The sequence below is a fragment of the Chenopodium album genome, chromosome 4 (genome assembly GCF_948465745.1).
Source record: "Chenopodium album chromosome 4, dcCheAlbu1.1, whole genome shotgun sequence".
Taxonomy (NCBI): Eukaryota; Viridiplantae; Streptophyta; class Magnoliopsida; order Caryophyllales; family Amaranthaceae; genus Chenopodium; species Chenopodium album.
In genome coordinates, this window is record NC_137837.1 from 8,172,618 (window position 1) to 8,191,414 (window position 18,797).

Genomic DNA, 18,797 nt, shown 5'->3' on the forward strand with positions numbered 1-18,797 from the left:
CAATAATGCCTATAATGGTGAAATAAAAAAACTCCGTGTATGAGAATTTTCATTTCCCACCCAACATGGAAAATAAATTACCGAATCTAAAACCAAATCAAACAAGATATGAAAAAACCCATAAACTTTATCACATATTTTTTTTTGACAAGATTTGAGAATTAAATTCGCATAGTATCCAAAATTATGTAAGATTTTACTTCCGTATGAATTAAACACTCCGTTTATAAACTCCCCCAAACAAAACCGCTACGTTCCATCACCCTAACAATTCAAACACCTTACACCGCTAAACCCCAAAATCCCCCCCAAAACCCAACAATATATACGACGAAAAAGGTGCACAACAAAAAATAAACCCAAAATAAAATAAAATAAAATAACCCATATTTTTTTAAACAAATAAAATTAATAAAATATTCTCATGACATTTAAGTTTTTCGCGGCAACGGCCCCCCTTTCACTCTATTCTCTTTTTTTGAGTCATCGTCGTCTTCCTTTTCTCTCTCTTCTTCCGCCGTTTTCTCTCTCCTCCTTCACTCTTACGCTTCATCTCAATTTCATATTCCCCATTTTTTCTTCAATTCTTTTTTCTAATCTAAGGTAATGTAATTCTCTAATTTTATGCCACTTTTGATTGCTGATCTTTTCAATTTTTTCTAGGGTTTTACATTGTTGATTTTCTTAAATTTTCTGCATTTCCCCCTTTTTTCAAAATTTTGTTTGTTTTACTTTTCTTTTGTCGATAACAATTTGTTGTTGTTTGAATTTACTTATTTTTTTTTTTCGATTTTTTAAATTTTTTTTCTTTTGTTCAGTTGGTGGTTGAATGTGAATTTTGTTTTATCTCTCCTCATTCTCCTCTTTTTTTGAAATTTGGTTTTTGATTTTACGATAATTTGAAAATTTGATCCTTTTTTACTTATTTTTTTGGTACTTGATGTTATTTAATTTAACTTGATAAGTGATTTTTAATTTTTTTTTATAATTTTTCTCTCTTTTTTAATAATTTTTAAAATTGGATCTTGATAATGCAAATTCTGGTTGAATTTTGGTGGTATTATATATTTTTTTCCAAAAAAAACCCTTTAAATATTTTGATTTCGACTTATCCGATGATCAGGGCTTGCTAATTAATAATTTTTATTTTTTTAATTTTTTTTTAGTGAAAGATGGCGCCAGTAAAGAAGTCGAGAAGTGTGAATAGAGTAATTACTTCTGCTAGTGATTCATCTCCAAGTAAAGATGAAAAATCCAAACAAAAGGTGAGGTTTTTATCATTCTTATTTTTGTAAGAAAATATTATTTATAATGATAATAATTTGACATTGAGTAGGTTGTTTTCTTGTTTATTTGTTGTTAGTATGACTTATTTTTGTTGCAATTTAGGTATGTTATTGATATTTGAACAGTTGGGTACTATAAATAATTTTTTGTCGAATAGTCTGTTAAACCCGTGGCGAAAAATGGTGTGGGTTTGATTTTATTAACCTATATAGGGGTTTAAGGGTTCATTACCATGGTTTGGTTGGTGAGAAATGTATGGTTTCTACTTAGTCGGATTATTTGGTGGTTTGGTTCGTGATCAAAGTATCATATGACTTTCATTCTGTGTAATAACAACTTGATGAGTTTTGTGAGTTGCTTTTGATTATGTTTTTCCGGTTAATGATGGACCATCCTAAGATATTGTCTCATTTTAGTCATATGTTGAGGTACTTTTTAGGGGATAGAGTTGCAATGTTGCATAACCATGAGTCTGAACTGACATTTCATTACAAAATCATTTGGGACTCATTAGTGTTACCCTATTTTAGCAGTATTGAATAAGCATTTTACTTGCTCGCAGATTTAATTTGGTCATTTGCAAATAGAAAATTGTTGGTATTCTGCATCGGTTTGTTGATACATTTGCGCTATCTGTATATTCTACTAGGCAATATACTGAATTGTTGTATGCTAATGTGTTTACTGTTTAGAGCATAGAAAGTGTGAGGAAGTAATGCCATATTATTGCTTCAGTTTTTAGTAAGACGCTGATGTACCACCTCTGATTTTTACCTTTTTATCCGAGGCTTCCGAGCTCTTACCTTTACTCTTCTTTTTGGGTGATTGAATTTTAATAAATATTTCTGGTGTTTGTTTGTTTTTTTGTTTTGTTTTATACGAAGCATACTTTTCTCTTAGCTTTTGATATGGTCATTGGCCGTCTTTTTTATTTGTAAACTAAAGGATTGCCTGCAGATCTCATATTTTATGTTTCTTATCAGAGTTCTATTTTCTAGATTTATGTATGCTTGTTGTGTGGATTTACTGGGGAAATTTTTAGAGGTTTGACGTAGCAATTTTACGTTTTCTTATTTAGAAGCGGAAGTTATCTGATATGCTCGGACCTCAATGGAGTAAACATGAAATTGAGCGTTTTTATGAAGCTTATCGGAAGCATGGCCAAGACTGGAAGAAGGTAAGGGTATTAGCCAATGCTGCCTGAATCATACTTTTAAATTGTCATTGTGGTACCTTCTTGTGAGCTTGCTGGGATGCATTCATAAACAATACCGTGCATGCATCTGTATCAGTTTCTTAGGCTAATTAGCTCATTAATATAACTATACCAAATAAAAAAGCTATAAGTGTGGTGGGACCCAGATTCCTAATTATTGGTCATTGGGTGCTCTCTTTCTAGATTTATGATATCGAATGATTTACTCTTCCCCTTAGTAACTCTTATTGTACTTGCAACTTATATCTTCCTTTTCATGCCATCACCTTTTTCCCCTTCTAATTTATTTATCTTGCTCATGGTTAATTTCAGGTTGCCACTGTTGTGCGTTCTAGGTCTATAGATATGGTTGAAGCATTGTACAATATGAACCGAGTAAGCATTGTTCTTAAATCTTTGAAAGTCAACGACTTTAACTTAGCTTTAGTGAGGAATACGTTTTCTGTATTTCAATATATTAATGTTGTAATTATCAGATGTGAAATATTAAGGCATTAGTGATTTACTATGGCAGTTTACAAAATGCATTAATTGCTGTTGAAAAAAGGAAAAGTTTAATAGCAATTTAAATTGGCATTAATTGTTTTTTTTTTTTTTTTTTTTTTTTTTTTTTTTTTTTTTTTTTTTTTTTAAAGTAAATGGCGAAAATAAGCCATTAATGGGAGTAGAACCCCCAACATCTACTATCTACTATGTATCTATAAAGTATAAACACTAAACCACTAAGCCACGTTTAGTATGTATGTATATTTAATTATTTATTGCAGTACATCGTAAATTAGTAATTATATATTGACTTGAGACCCCAATCAGAATTGGGCTGTGTGCGGCTGCATGGGCTGCACTGGGTATGAGTCGTATGACTGATTTCTGCCCTGATGCTGTCCACCTGATAAACTGCCTATAATGGGATGACTGATTTCTTTGAAACTAGGGTTTGTTCTGTTAGTTGTTTTGTTTATAACATCTATTATATCCTAATTTGTAGTTGATAATACTGCAAGAGTAATTTCTGTAGAGAGTGAATCTAATATGGGATGGTCATTGTCAATAAAGAAACCTAATGTTATCAATTAATTTAATTTTGTTTGAATCAACAAATCATGAATTTATTTGTCGTGGAGGAGAGAGTAGCTGTCTCTAAGTTGTAAGGAGCTGTCATATCTCAAAAACAATGTGAATCACCGATATATAAATATTACAGTGATTGATACGTCATATTATAGTATGTGATAAGTCATAAGGACCGGAAACAATGCACCGTAGATTATTTACTGTATTAATGTATTGATAAGTTTCTTTTGCTTGGCTCAAATCGTGGTTAGGCAAGTACTGATTTATTTTAGTGGTGAAATGCTAGAATTTTGGGATTTTGCCTTATATCTCGGGACAAATTGGATTTGGAACCTAGTGAAAATGTCAACTGTAAAGCATGCCAAGATCTGAAAGTTAGGAATATTTGATATTTTGAGAACTCGTCACAATTAATTTCTCTCTTGTTTCATTGAGTAATTGTTTATGCGTTATTGTAAACTTAAGAACCTTGTGTTTTTGAATATATGTGTTTGTTAACTCCTCCATTTAGAGGTTCCTTTGACAGTACACTTTTTATTTGTGGACATTTAAAAATGAGTTACTTGTATTACTTACCTTTGAAAAGTTGGTATCTTGAAAATTGAAGATGAGAATATGCTCTTAAGAGTTTTAACCCCCACTATCCTTGCTAGGCTATGTAATCTATGCTACATGAACTTAGATATAATTAACTGTCATACAAATTCATATCTATATGTCCTAGGGTTAGAATTAGTCAATTTCCTTGAATTTAGTTTTTTGAGCTTATCACTTTCCTTAGTAGAAGTAATTATTTTCATGTTAATGCCTGATTATTAAGTGTCAATTCCGGGTACTTGACATGATACCAAGAATTTATATCAAGTATATGGCAAGGCATATGGGTTTAAAACCGAGTACATGATGAAATATTTTAATATCTATGGGGGGTCAGTGCAGTGGAATGGCTTTTTTTTTCGTTTTTGTTGACTGTTAAAGTTTTTCAAATGAAAAGATGTGCAAGCAACATATATACTAGCAGGAAGTATAGGTAAGATGATATAATGAGTGAATTGTTACTCTTGACTTTTGCTTTGATTTGATTATTTCTCTGTACCTTCGGTGCTCTAGTTTGTTTATTTTCATATTATTGTAGAAACATTTTGATTGTTGTAAGCATTACTTATAAACATCTGCATGCTCTTGCTCTTCAGGCATACTTATCTCTACCAGAAGGCACAGCTTCTGTGGCTGGACTCATAGCAATGATGACTGATCACTATAATGTCCTGGTAAGATCTTAGCTGACTCTTGATGGATCTTTTGGTTGCTCTATAAAATTCTTTTCTTACCCAATTCTAACTGAATCCTATTCTAAGGCCAAAAAGTAGTAGGAAAGTCCTATATTAATTCTCCTGAGAGGTGACTATGATCTGCCTTGAGATGAGTGGTGCTTATTTCTTTTAGATAATGGTATTAGTGACAAATTTAGTTGCTGAAAAATTAATGTGCATTTTATCCGTTCTTTGTGTGATCAGTCGAGTGCTGTGATTAGTTTTATAATTTATATGTCTTAATTTCTGATTAAGACGTGTAAATTGGATATTTCTCATTGTAGAGATTATTGTCTGCTTTTGCTTGTTGCTCTTCTAATTTATTTGTTGTGATCACAATAAGAGTTTATAGGGTTTTTTTTTTATTTTTTTTTTTATTTTTTTTATTTTTATATATATAATTTTTTTTTTAGTTTTTGTTTTTTTGGTAATACACATTCTTCCTTGTGATCACTAAATTGATTTCATCATATTGGTAGGAGGGAAGTGGCAGTGAAAAAGAGATTAAGGGGCCTGAGGTAATGGCTCGAAAGATTCAGAAAAATACTAAAGCAAAGGGTTTGCTCGACTCTTTTAGAGATGATTCTAAGCTTCAGTCTACAGGCTCAAATGATGGCTGCTTATCCTTGCTAAAAAATCGTGGTGATGGTATTTTCCTCTTGCTAATAATAATCTTGTTTCAATGTGACATGTATCGTGTGAAGTTTTAGTTTGGTTTTATAGGTTTGATTGCATAACCAAGTTGCATTGAGCTTTGATCTTACTCAAACCTTCAGGTATCCAGCTGAATTTCCCTGTAAGAAAAAGGACACCTCGTGTACCTGTTTCATGCTTGGACATTCATCCAAATAAGAAGTCTCGAGTGTCGGGGAAGATTGCAAATGACACTGGTGTTCCATATGGGGATTTAAGGCCGAAAGAAGCATGGTGCAATCCAAATTCCCCACATGGCTCACAAACAATGTACAGAAAAAATGAATGTACAAGGACTTCACAAGTCTCAGCTAGAGAAGAGGTGGTATGTTTATGGCTAGTCTCTGGCCTAATGGTTTTAGAGGTTTCTAAAGATATCTTTCAGTTTCATGCAAGGTGTTTAATTGTTTTTACTTTTTTATGTTTGTGTTCCAGATGTCACGATCTCCTGTTCTGAAGGTCAGGAATGGTGGATTTGCAGCAGACAGAGATTTTAAAGAATGCAGCTTGGGCTACAATGAGGCCAAAACTGAAAATTGGGCCAGGGATAGAGTGGATATAGGTAAATCTGCTTTAGCTGAGTACAAGAAAGGGAAGAAAGGAAAGAAAGGAAAGAAAGAGGAAGTTCAGCACTCCGAAACTACGTTATTTGATAATATTAGAGAAGCTTACAAGTATGCTGATAAAGGACCAAGAAGAATTGGTTCTGATGGAAAAAGTGCCGATATTTGCAGATCAACTTCTGAGGGCCAAAGTAGAGGCAAGAAACTGACCTTTGAAGGTAGCTATGCTCTTGTTATATTGTTTTATATCTCTCCTATTTTTCCTTCTTTAAGTCTGGGGTAGAGAAATAAAAAAGCATTTTTTGATTGTTGGGGATGCAGAAAAATTGGTTTACGTAGGAAACAGATTTGACAGAGGGAAGGACCAGCTACGCTATAGTAGTTGGGAAGGCAGAAGCAACTGTGTTCCATGCATCCTTGCTTTTTAAGATGGCTTAAAATTCTACGTAAAACCTCATGAGCATTGAACTTGAGATTAAAAAAGAAGCTAAAACCACTTCTCATTCCTCCAGCCTTCAGTCTTGTATTTGTGATAGCCAATATTTGTTGACCATTAAAGCACCTTACAACCCTTATTTCTTATCTACATTAGCCTCAAAATGGTGGCTGAAAACATCCAAGTACCCACCAGACTTTAGTATATGTAAAGTTTGCTTTAATATTTATGGAGGCCAACATTTGCTGACCATTACAGTTCCTTACACCCCTTATTTCCACTGAAGCTTATATAAGATATCTCGTTTTCTCTAAACTGGTGGCTGAATACATTTAAGTACCCACAAACCTCAGTTACACTAATGAAGAATATGACCTCTATTGAGCAACACAATTATTAAAAGTATTTGTGCAGAATAATACATGGGTCACTGCCAGCAAAATCTAATGTAACTAGAAAACATTATTTACATAACAATATAGTTAACTACTCCAGTAGTTATTTATTTATGTTGTGAGAGTAAAAAATCGTGGGCCTGTTGTTTAAAATAGTAAGCTTTAATTTGTTGTTATTAAATGAAACATTATATATATATATAGGGAGTATTTCCTATGTGTGTTTTTTTTTGCTTTACCCATTGTTAGGGCTGTTCTGTTCACCTTATTGTCACTTATTTCAGGTGTAATAAGTTCCGATAAGTTAAGTTTAGTTCAGGAAATAAGGGTTACCCAAGTACAAATCACAACTAAAATATGTTTTAGTAAGTTCAGATAAGTGAAAATCAGGTGAATAGAGCACACCCTTAGTGTAGTATATAGTGTGTAATTTGTGTTCTCTCTCTCTCTCTCCCTCCCTCATTTTTTTCTTCTATATTTTCTGGTTGTGTTCTACCCAGTTCTACTTTTTGCCAATTTTGGCACACCCATTTTACCATCTTATCATAATATACTTTGGTGGTATAATGCATATCTGTTGCTTGGCAGATGAACTTGCAGCTTGTGATGCGTTGCAGACTTTGGCTGAAATGTCCTCAATGATGCCATTTATTGCTGCAGAACCTGGTAAACCGTCTTTCTCTCTTTTCTGCTGAATCCTGATATTATGATTGCGTTCTTAGCTGTGGCACAGAACGCAGATACCATCTATAGCTTATATCTGTTCTCTTTCTATGTTCTGTTTTTTTTTTTGTTTTTGTTTTGTTTTTTTTTTTTTTTTTTAAATGTACTCTAACCAATATATGAAAAATGGTTTGGGGAGCATTTTAGGGGGCAACACATTTATGTTGATTTTCTTTCTGCAGCTTCTTGAGCCCTCTTTTCTTGTCCTTTTACTTTCATCTCATCAATTCTTTTGCATTGTATCTGGAATGTTGTCGTAGGTTTTTAATTCTCTGCTGTATTTTGTTTTTAATAAAGATTTTTATTTGTTCTATCCTCTGCCTTGTTTGCTGTTAAAAAATTTAAATTCTCATAAGTGTAGCTGTAAATGTAAATTACATTGCCTGGTGTATCTTGTTACATGTATATAGAGATTTTTATCTGATTGTTTTACTTCTATGTAATCTTTCTATGTCAAGATTTATTTTTAACCAATGCCCCGGGTCATTACATGAAGTTAGCAATCATACATTTAATTCATGACTTAATCTTCTCTAAGAGTGTGTTTGGTTTGATGTAATATGTTTTTATAGAAAAAGGCCCCCCCCCTCTCATTTTTAGTTGCTGTTAAGATCTATTATATTCCATAGTGACTGGTCTCCGAGCATATGTTTTTTTTAAATGCATTTGTTCGTTATTAAAATTATTTCTATGTTTCTTGTAATGCCCTAGTTAATTGTTTAGGGCATGAAATAAATTATAAGCTGTTATCTAAGGGGTATATCTCTATTTTTGCATTTGAAGTTATAACTAAAATCATAACTTTCTCAGAAGATCAATGACAGGGTCTGATGTTTTTGGCCTTTGGTATATGGCTCTATATTCATCTATTTAACTATATAAGTGACTGTACATTTGAATAATTTTGCAATGCAGATGCAAGTAAGTTTTATTAATATGTGGGTTTCTGTTAAGGTCAGACTGTGTGATTCTGTCCATAATCTACAAATCATATACATATATATATGGATTGTAATCTTGAAATTAAAGTTTTCTAATTGGTTAATACATGTGTTGACAGTAGTTCCGAATTTCAAATGTCTTTGGTACAGCACTTTCATGGCTTTGTGAACTTTGCTGTCATGTAACTCATGTTTGTATTATTTTTCTTTGGATTTAGGCCATGGTGAATGTTTCTGTCATGATCATGCTCTCTCCCTTCGGGTTTAGGCCACTTTATATGTTTCTCTGTATTTTTGGTGATGTGTAGTTTATAGAATATATATGCAAGAAAATTTTCCAGTTAACAGAGCATGGATGTTTTCTTTCTGACAATCTTGTCGATATTTATTTGGAACCCTGTAATGCTGTTTTGCTGTATTTGGGCTTAATTACTGATCATTATTTTTACAATGTACTGTCTTTGAAGCTGAGGATGCTGGAGATTCTGTACTTGTTCGGGAAACTGTAGTTAATAGTGTTGCTTGTTCCAATATTGCATTAAGTGATGAGAAGGCCAGTGTTGAGTTAAAGAAGAAACGGAAGTCCCAAGCTTTAAAGGTAACGATCCAGCTGCATTTTTTTTTCCTTTTTTGTTCATCTAATTGTCTTTTAAACATTTACTATCTTGGATGCGTCGCAGGTGCCAAAGGCTGAATTTCCCAATGATTTTTCTAAAAAGCCCACAGAAGATGAGGTAGGAAATTAATTACTCTCGACACTTTTCTGTGTGAATTCTTTGATGCCACTGTGAATCTGTGATATATGTGATAGTTTTCTCACTTTGTTTGTTCAGTTTAATTTGATGCGTGTCTGTATTCCTGCAATGGTTTCAGCATAATGAAATTTTTTTAATACCTGTAATTATTCTTAGTTGATTTGGTTTTGCCTTATAATTTTCTCATGTTTAAATTTATATTGAAATCAGAAAAGAGGCATTCAGACATAATCTTTTCTGTTCTTTTCACCTCCTCATTCGACTTAATCTCTGGATGTGCATCTTTTGGCTGGCATTTTGTTTGAGTCAAGGGGATATAATATGAATTAGTGGTTAGAATGTTAAGCACATGTATTTTTTAGCTTAATATTTTTCTGTTAAAATCTCACTTTTAGCAGTCTTCCAGTGCATGGCTCATAGGATATTCAGATATTGTATATCATGAACTTGCTTGTGAATACTCCCTTCGTCACAGAATAGGGTGCCTATTTTCATATTTATAGTCAAACTTTTACAACTTTGATAGTCAAATGTACATCTTTCAGAATGTGTAATACATACAATGAGCATACTATCAACTTTTATAATCTCAGCTATTTATAATTTTGGTTAATGTGATTCTAAAGGTATTGATAGTCAAATGTACATCTTTCATAATGTGTAAAATGAAATAGTCTCTATATTATAGGAGGGAGGGAGTAATTAATGTGGATGCTGACCAGTGTAGAAATCATCAATGGTGCTGGGAAGTGAAAAGCATAGGTTTCTTGTTTGTGCTTAGATTTCTGAGAATTCGAATTAGGTTTTCTTCATGTCCTCTAGGAGTCTAGGTTCATTGTGTCAACAAGATTGGGTGTGCATTTCCCCAACTGCTTATCTCTGGGCTATGGATTTGAGGAAGCAGAAGATGACTGGAACAACTCAGCTACAGTTAATGAATTAGGATTAGCTCTTTGTTGGTTATCAATTAACTTTCTATCTTTATAGCTCACTGACTATTGTAATAGATAAATGAACCAAGGTAAAGGGTACATGGGGCAAAACATGTTACTACCGCAAGTGATTGATTCTTTTATATGAGGAAAATAAACCAATGGATTGTCTGTAAATTTTTTCGTTGGCAGTTTTAGTTGGTGATTGCTAACTTCTAGCGGCATAAGTGATCCTGTGGTTTTAATGTTGATTTTGTATTTTGGATTTCTCAATGGTTCTTGACTTGTTTGTTTGGTTTGATTGACTGTTTTTTTAAATTGTATTTTAACATTGCAACTTGGTGAGGCTTGCTTTTGACAATTTGTTTAGGAGGATGAGTTAGCTATGATTCTATGAGATATCTATGGCCTGTTTTGTGCTTATTTCTTGTAGCTATTTGACCTTTACTGCTAAATTACTGTTTTGTAGAGTGTGGCTGATGAGGATGTGAAATCTGGAAACAGTAGTGGACAGATCTCTGTTGTTTCCAAAAATTGTAAATCATTGGTTAGGTCTCCAGACGTGTCTTCTAGCAATGACCCTCATACAGGAGAGGCAGAAGTTGCAGTGTCTAGTGCACATGTTCACCATGCTAGCCAGGTTGTTAACCCTACAGGAAGGAAATGTAGACGAAAACGAGACAGAACATTCCTTCTAAAGGACAAAAATTATACTCCGAGTTGTTCTAGTGATAGCTTGTCTGTACCTCATGAAAGATTGCAGGATGTGAAGGTCAGTTTGCTTATTTCCAACAATAATTGACTCAGGATTCTTCTTTCTTCTCAATTATATAACCTATGCTTATTTTTCTATCCTGAACAACTTAAATTGTAGGGAAAGCTTTTGCATTGTCTTTCCTGGCATGAAGTACGCAGATGGTGTGTGTATGAGTGGTTTTACAGTGCCATTGATTATCCTTGGTTTGCTAAGAGGGAATTTGTGGAGTACCTAGATCATGTTGGATTGGGACATATTCCAAGACTTACTCGTTTTGAATTGGGTGTTATTAGAAGGTATAATTTTTATTGTTACTGTGAAAAGTTTATCTCTCTTGAGAGGAAGGGCTGTTAAGTTTGACTGAAATATATATGATTGCAGTTCCCTTGGTAAACCTCGGAGATTCTCTGAGCGTTTTCTACAGGAAGAGAGGAAGAAACTTAATCAATATCGTGAATCTGTTAGGACTCAATATGCTAATCTTCGGGCTGGCCTTGGGGAAGGACTTCCAACAGATTTAGCTTGTCCACTGTATGTTGGACAAAAAGTAGTTGCTATTCATCCAAAAACAAGAGAATGTCATAATGGCAGTGTCTTGACGGTTGATCGTGACAACTGCATGGTCCAGTTTCATCATCCGGATTTGGGGGTTGAACTCGTCATGGTATATTCTAATTTCCCTTCTGAAATGTCTTGATGCCTATAGCTCAAGTTGTTCATGTCTTTTAAGGCCATACTTCCAGAATCTTGTCTTGAAGGGTCATACTTAGAGCATGGTTGTACAAAATGTAAAGACGTCTTGCTGTCAGCTAAACACTTTATTTTTTGCAATTTTCTTTAGAGAGGGATGAAAAGTGATACATGTGAATTCATAATTGCAAGGTTTCCAACGAGACGGAGTAAGAGTAATTGCAGGGAAGAAGAGAAGAATAGAAATCATAAAGAAAAAAATTATGTTGATCCTTTTCCTGTGAATTTATTTGTTAAAATTTTATGAGTATGCTCCTTAAGGGGGGCTTCAGTTTGGGTAATAAAAGCTGCATGGGCAATAACCCCTTTTGTTCCCTCTGCCTTGCTGCCACTTGAAACTAGATATCAATTATCCAGCTTAGGGGATGATGGTTGGTTCTTTGGCTTCCTTTGATTTAGAGATTGTAATGTTAAGAGTATAGAATAAATTTCTGTAGTTATCTCATGATGTTATGATTGGAAGGTTCTGCATTTAATGAAATATTACACTTATTTCTCCTAAATTAAATTTGGACTAAATATGCTCAGTTAAGTCAAGTCAATATGATGCCCCTACTAATGGGGCCATTTTGAAAATTTATTAAGGTTAATTTTCCATTATCTCCAAAAGGATGTTACCTTTTTTTTTGGTTCTTAGGTCATTCCAGAAAGAATTACTATTAGCTGTAATTTTGACAATATTCCCGGGTACTTATAACTCTAATCCCGTTTATAATTTAGGTGACCAATATTATCCCATGCCGAACGACTAATTGTTCTCAGTAATTGAATTTCTTAATAGTCAATTGTAGTATGTTATGGACATTCTTTCCCATGATATAGAATATTTCTGTGATGAAATACATTTATATATTTTTTTATACTTTGTGCAGATTAGTTAATTAAGCCATTTAGTGTTTTTTTTTTCAATTTATTTATTTATTTTGGTATTTTCAATTTTTTTTAATCTCTGAAACAGGATATTGATTGCATGCCTTTGAACCTGTTGGAGAATATGCCCGAAGATTTGAAGAGGCAGAATATGCTATTTGATTACCGCTGCGTACAAGTTCCTAAAATAAACGGAGCAAATTTTTCCGCTTTAGAGGAGTACAATAAAAATGTCAATCACCATATAAGAGTTCCTTCATTCAGCCCATCAGTTGCAGCTGATATGAAGGTAATTTGCAACTTTTTTGAGAAAAAAAATATATTACTGTGATATTGTTCTTATGTGGTCTCTTGATTGAGGATCATTTTGTTTATAAAGAACCTCTGAAGGATGTAAAAGAAAACTGATCTTTACGCCATTGATTTTTTTGTTCAGCCTAGGTTTGGGGGATGATAATATGAGTTAGCTTGAGCTTGGTGCACAAATGCACAATTCATTTTCAAGCCTTGAATTTAAGGCTTAGCTTTGATTGTATATAATTATAATAATAATTTGATGATGGATTGGTACCCCATTTACATGTGGAGTTAGAATGCCTTAGTTCTTGTGGGGGATGGCTATCTTTTCCTTAAAGGAGAGTATGGGACTATGGCACTGTTTTTCTCATTTTGATTTAATTTGTCTACATTTAATGGAGAAGTAAATTATTATACTCTAATACTCTATCATATCATTGGGATTCAGTTTTTTTTTTATACTAATTTTGAATAATTGGTTGCTGCATTTAGGATTTGCAACCTATAAGGAACAATCAATTTGTAATCGCCAGTGTAAGGTTTTATGAATCTTAGTCATCTTTACCCCACCCTTGCCTTGGGCCTGAACCTTTTATGGGGCATCAGGGTTAATAGGTACCAATAGAGTGAATGCGATATAATTAAATTGAGGGCACTGTCTTTTGGCCCTACCTGCTAAAGATGTCAAATTGGGTGTGTGGATTGTTGGATCGGGTTTGGGTTATGCTATGCTGGTTTGTCAGTGCTGATTGAATTATGATTCAGGTCACTCTGGGTTGGTTGGGATGTTCTTGGGTTGGGTTTACAGCCCGGTGATCCTACATTGGACTTCTATCCTGATTTGTTGGAAATTTGTAATTTTGCAGGCTAAGCCAGCTTGTCTGAGTGCATATGCTAAGGTAGTAGGCTGTGGAAGTTTCCAGATACCATCAGCAACCCAAAATAAATCTTACAATATGGCTCAGTTGCACCTGCAGGAAGGTCATTTGCGATTTATTCCTGGGTTGACTGGGGGTCTAGATCAAAAGGTATGCTTTCTGCTGAAGATATCATTGAATGATATTAGAGTATAATATAATTATTCCAAGTAATTGTTAGAAGTTTATGGGAGGATGTAACTAGTTCAGGCCTTCTGGCTGTTGATCATGGTCTCTGTTTTGTTTGGAGAATTTTTGCTGATGAACCATCAAAATAAAATTCCAATGAACTATGGTAATAGATTTGATTTTGAGCTGTGGTGTCCGCACTTGATACAATTTTAAATTCTAACTTTATTGTTGAATGATTGTCATGCGAGAAGAATCTTCTGGTTTGTATAAACTTTGTTCTTTTGCTTGTAGTATCTGTATTATGATTCATTAAGAATTGGAAGTTCATCTAATTTCGCACTCAGTTTTGTTCAGTATCTGTGCTTTATTATATTGTGTAGTAAACACACACACACCTTGACTGCTTATGTTTGTTTTCTTTTTACCCTTTACATATGCAATGAGATAGAAGTCATTTAGTTTTCTTCCTGTAACTTTCAAAAGTTTTTTCTTCCCCTCTTTAGTTATTTGCTGCTGACCTGCTGTTTATCAACCTTTCAGGAAACAAACTGAGGATGCATGTTACTAATAGTTTTTAATGTAATTATATTAGAAAACTGTGCAGAAACATTTTGAGATATTGAGATCCATTTATCTCAACCATAGATTTGTATGACAGAATATGATTATGGTTTTTGGAATATTTGGTCATGTAGTGAGATTTTGTGCTCGCCTTCTTAGCCTTTTTCAGCCATATCAACTGCGTGTTTTGATTTTATTTTTTTTAATTTTTTTTTAATTTCTTCTACAGGTGTTTGGTCAGAGTTGCTCAGAAAGTCTGCCTTCTTGGCCACATCCCACAACAGAATCAGTGGGTTTAAATGGAAATATGCCATCTTTAAACAATTCTGGAATCAGTTGTCAAGAAACTGCATCCAATGTGGCAGAAATTGTTGAAGTATCTAAAGATAAGGCACAAAAAATGGTAGATACTGCTACAAAGGTACAGAATGGACCTGAAATTGCTGTAGTTTCATATGCCACCTTACTCTCTTTTGTAGTGGTTTTTTTTGGTCATATAACAGTCTAAGATTAACTGACTAAGGATTCCCACTTGATTTTTATTTTTTTGGATTTTAAGAGAAATGATTCTAGTAGCTAGTAAGAAGAAGGTGCTTTTCCCCATTTTTCATGGCCCCATATCAATCTTCGCTGTTGCTTCCTGTGTGATCCAAAATTATTGTGGTCTAAAGGCATTAAAACATCAAGATAAGGACTAAGGAGAATCAGAAAGAATATAATAAGAAGATGAACACTTAGATTCATGAAAAAATTTTCTCCTCAAACTCTGTTTATTTCTACCTGAGTTCTCATGGGCTGGAACGAAAGTTAAACTTAGCGTGTTGCACCCAGATTCCTGAACGAACTGTTTTAATTTGCATAGATAATTATTCTTATTCCACCCCCCCCCCCCTCCTTTATTTCTGCTATGTAAACTGCATGGATATACAGATCACCTTTCATTCCTTGCAATAGTAGTAATAACTATGCAGAATCAAAGATATTACTTATCTAATAGGAGGAAGAAAATGTGGATAAGCATTTCATTGTTTCAGGAATTTTTTTTTCTTATAAAGTCCTCTTAGTAACAAAGAGATTTGTATGAAGTTATAATATGAAGTTTTGTTGGTAGACCTGCTGTATTATTTTTTTTTTTATTGTTCATGGCTAATATACCTCTGCACCACACTATTTTTCACTTTTTGTCGATGTCATAAAATTCAGATTAATTGTTACTACTCTGTTTATTGGGCATCTTCTGCTTTGAAAAAGCGACCTTAGCCTTGTCCCTTTTTGGCCTGGGGAGGTTATAGTGGAGAAATCTGACATGAGCATGGTGATTACCATTGTGGCAAAGATCAACTTGCATACTGTTCATGGTGACTAGCAGTTAATAAATTACTCTTGATTATTATTTCAGGCTATATCTAGTATTGAAGAAGGTGAAGATGCATTTGGAAGAATTAGGAAGGCTTTGGATGCCAGTGGCAAAAGTGAGCGTGTAACTAATTGCAGGGCGTCTATGATACCATCTTCAAATGCAGTTCGAGGAAGTTTGCCTCATCAGAACCCACTTACTTCCTGTGCTTCTGAGGCCCCTCTGTCATGTGATGCTTTTACTGAGCAACCAACTGATCATTCTGTGTCAAATGATCTTCAGATCCCTTCTGACCTTATTACATCATGTGTTGCTACTTGGCTTATGATACAGGTATATTTCAATAATTATGAAACTATGTTATTTTGTTTGGTTTGCGATTGTTCTATGATTTGCTGTCTCACCACTTGCTCGAAATGGATCATCCCAGTATTGCTATTAATTTTTTTTTATTTTTTTTACTTCTTACTTCAGAAGGTAAATCATACTTCAAAAATTGTTTTCGATTCTAGTACCAACCCCTGTTTCCATGTCTTATTTGGACTTACTGCCCTATCTGGCAACAATTTTTTTTTTCTCAAGAGACTATTTAACTATTTTGTAGTGGTTGTTGCCTGGCCTTTTTACTTTCTGTATTCTGGTGGAATTCAGGCTGTCTTTATGGCTGGAGGGGTACTTGATGATTTTATAAAACTTGAACTGAATCATTTTGCAAAATATCGATGCTGTTGCTAATTGTTACCATTGGGGGGGGGGGGGGGGGGTCCATGAATTTTAATCCTTGAAAGGATCACCATCTTGATTGAAATTTTGTTACCTAACATAAATTGTGTGGTTTAAATGTTTCTTCGTCCTCTAGTTAATTTTTGCTGCTTTATGATTTCTGCATGTTGTAAGTTAAATGTCTATGATACGTTATTTCATTGTACATCACTGACCATTTTTTTTTTTTAACAACTTGCAGACTTGCACTGAGCGACAATATCCACCTGCAGAGGTCGCGCAGATATTAGATGATGCTGTGACAGGTTTGCATCCATGCTGCCCGCAAAACCTCTCAATTTACAGGGAGATACAAATGTGCATGGGAAGAATTAAGACCCAGATATTAGCTCTTGTACCAACATAACAGTATATATCTGCACCTATTTCTTCAGGTGGGCTTGTACATAAAAACCATGAGATATCCTCTATAATTTTTGTAGTTTGCTAACCCTAAGATAGATTATTCAAAGTAGATATTTACCGATTCATATGACTAGGAATGATAGGAAGGAATTTTCCGCCGGACCAACTATTGTGATGTAAAAATTATTTATGGATGGGTTCCTTCACAATAATAAATCGATGTGAATCTAATTTCACAGCTTGGATTTTGTATCTTGGATGATCTAGGCGTTTTGTGAAATTTTCAGAGTTATCTGAGATGTTCTCAGAAGCTTGAGGTCTTCAAATATTTTGGGATTGCTTTTAAAATCTAACCTTGTTTACCTTCATTGAATACTTTCATCTTGATCTATATAAGTATACTTCAGAACTTCTACGCTCCATCATACATTAATACTGAATAATTCAGAATAATCCAGAAGCAATATTGCCAAAATTTAGGAAAGAATACAACTTGAGCTACAAGAATTACCAAAAACTAATTCAATCCTTAAAATCCAAGGGAATTACACCGACTAAAAAACCTTATAAAAACCCCATCACTTTCATTATTTTAGTCCACAACTTTTTTATTTCACTCCTTAATTTCTCTCCTTACACTCTCCTATTATTAGTCCATCAACCAACCTTCGTAACAACAACAATGTCTACTACCTCTACACCATCAATTGAGTCTTCCTCTCCCAAATCAACCCCGGCCGGCACGAATTGTTACCCTCCTAGCCAAGAAAGTCGAAGCACGTATGCGTACCCTGATTACGATTGGATTCCAGTACTCGACTTACCACCTTCAAACCAAACTCAAGAAAACTCTAACGTCAACCAAACTCAATATTTGCCTCAACAGTATTACTCGAGTTATGTCTACCAAGTTCAACCGTCGCCTACTGCTATTTTAGCTTCACAACTCTACGTCGTACAACCTGCTCCTGCTATGACATTTATTCCTCGAGTTGAGTACTCGTACTGCTGCTGCTGTGGCGCGCCAAGGATGGTATCCATGACTTGAGATTAAAGACTTGTCCTCGATTTAATTGATTTGATTATGTACGTATGTTAGATGATATTATTGTTATAGTTTATTTTCTTGTATTATGGTTTTAATTAGTTACGTATGTATTAGTAAAGAATTTAAGTAATTCAAGATTGATTTGATCTTGATGGTTACTTTTATGAACGTTTGATTATGTTTCATAAATATATATTCGTATGATTTAATTTTATTTTGGAACAAATTCAAGTGGAGTCTTTAGTATTTGGGGTATGTATAATGTTAAACATGCATACTCAAACTTGAAATTTACAAGTATTGACCATCTTGAAATAATATTTGTTATAGTGATTATAATTTTAGAATTTTAATAAGTAATTAATGCATCTATCATTCCATTGATAAGTTATCTCATCAATTGATTAGTTCCATCAGCAGCTTATCTGAAACTATGGAGTAATTTGTTAAGTATTTGATCCATATTTTTTTTAACCACTTTTTTTTGTTAACAATGTTATTTTTTTTTTTTTTTGTTAACAATGTTATTATATAACCTGACAAAAGCGTATAATTTATACTAACAAGTAACAACAAATTATTGCGTAGATTTAGTAGAATACTAATAGCCAAAAATTAACACGTAGCATAAAAAAAAAACGCAGAGGCAACT

The 18,797-nt window shown here is 33.8% G+C and overlaps 1 protein-coding gene across 3 annotated transcripts; it reads left to right on the forward strand.

The window, feature by feature from the left end:
- Positions 1-409: 409 nt before the first annotated feature.
- Positions 410-17,506, forward strand: LOC145628817 (protein ALWAYS EARLY 2-like). 3 transcript variants are annotated; one of them, XM_081681227.1, is made up of 19 exons: positions 410-603; positions 1,167-1,265; positions 2,366-2,464; positions 2,816-2,878; positions 4,771-4,848; positions 5,370-5,538; positions 5,667-5,905; positions 6,019-6,364; positions 7,566-7,643; positions 9,109-9,239; positions 9,322-9,375; positions 10,798-11,100; positions 11,203-11,381; positions 11,467-11,749; positions 12,794-12,994; positions 13,869-14,030; positions 14,842-15,033; positions 16,012-16,302; positions 16,934-17,506. In XM_081681227.1, exons 2-19 carry the CDS (start codon positions 1,173-1,175, stop codon positions 17,096-17,098), a joined length of 3,126 nt encoding a protein of 1,041 aa, XP_081537353.1. In that variant the 5' UTR covers positions 410-603; positions 1,167-1,172; the 3' UTR covers positions 17,099-17,506. The 3 variants fall into 3 exon arrangements, with proteins under 3 accessions (XP_081537353.1, XP_081537352.1, XP_081537355.1); XM_081681226.1 differs by having other exon boundaries at positions 5,667-5,908; positions 16,934-17,505; XM_081681229.1 differs by having other exon boundaries at positions 5,370-5,532; positions 5,667-5,908; positions 16,934-17,505.
- Positions 17,507-18,797: the final 1,291 nt, after the last annotated feature.

Excerpts from the sequence above, each read along its gene's own strand:
- LOC145628817 (XM_081681226.1), top strand. The coding sequence starts at position 1,173 with ATGGCGCCAGTAAAGAAGTCGAGAAGTGTGAATAGAGTAATTACTTCT. Across the intron at positions 2,879-4,770 it reads CATTGTACAATATGAACCGA|GCATACTTATCTCTACCAGA; the intron begins GTAAGCATTGTT and ends CTTGCTCTTCAG. Across the intron at positions 16,303-16,933 it reads CTACTTGGCTTATGATACAG|ACTTGCACTGAGCGACAATA; the intron begins GTATATTTCAAT and ends AACAACTTGCAG.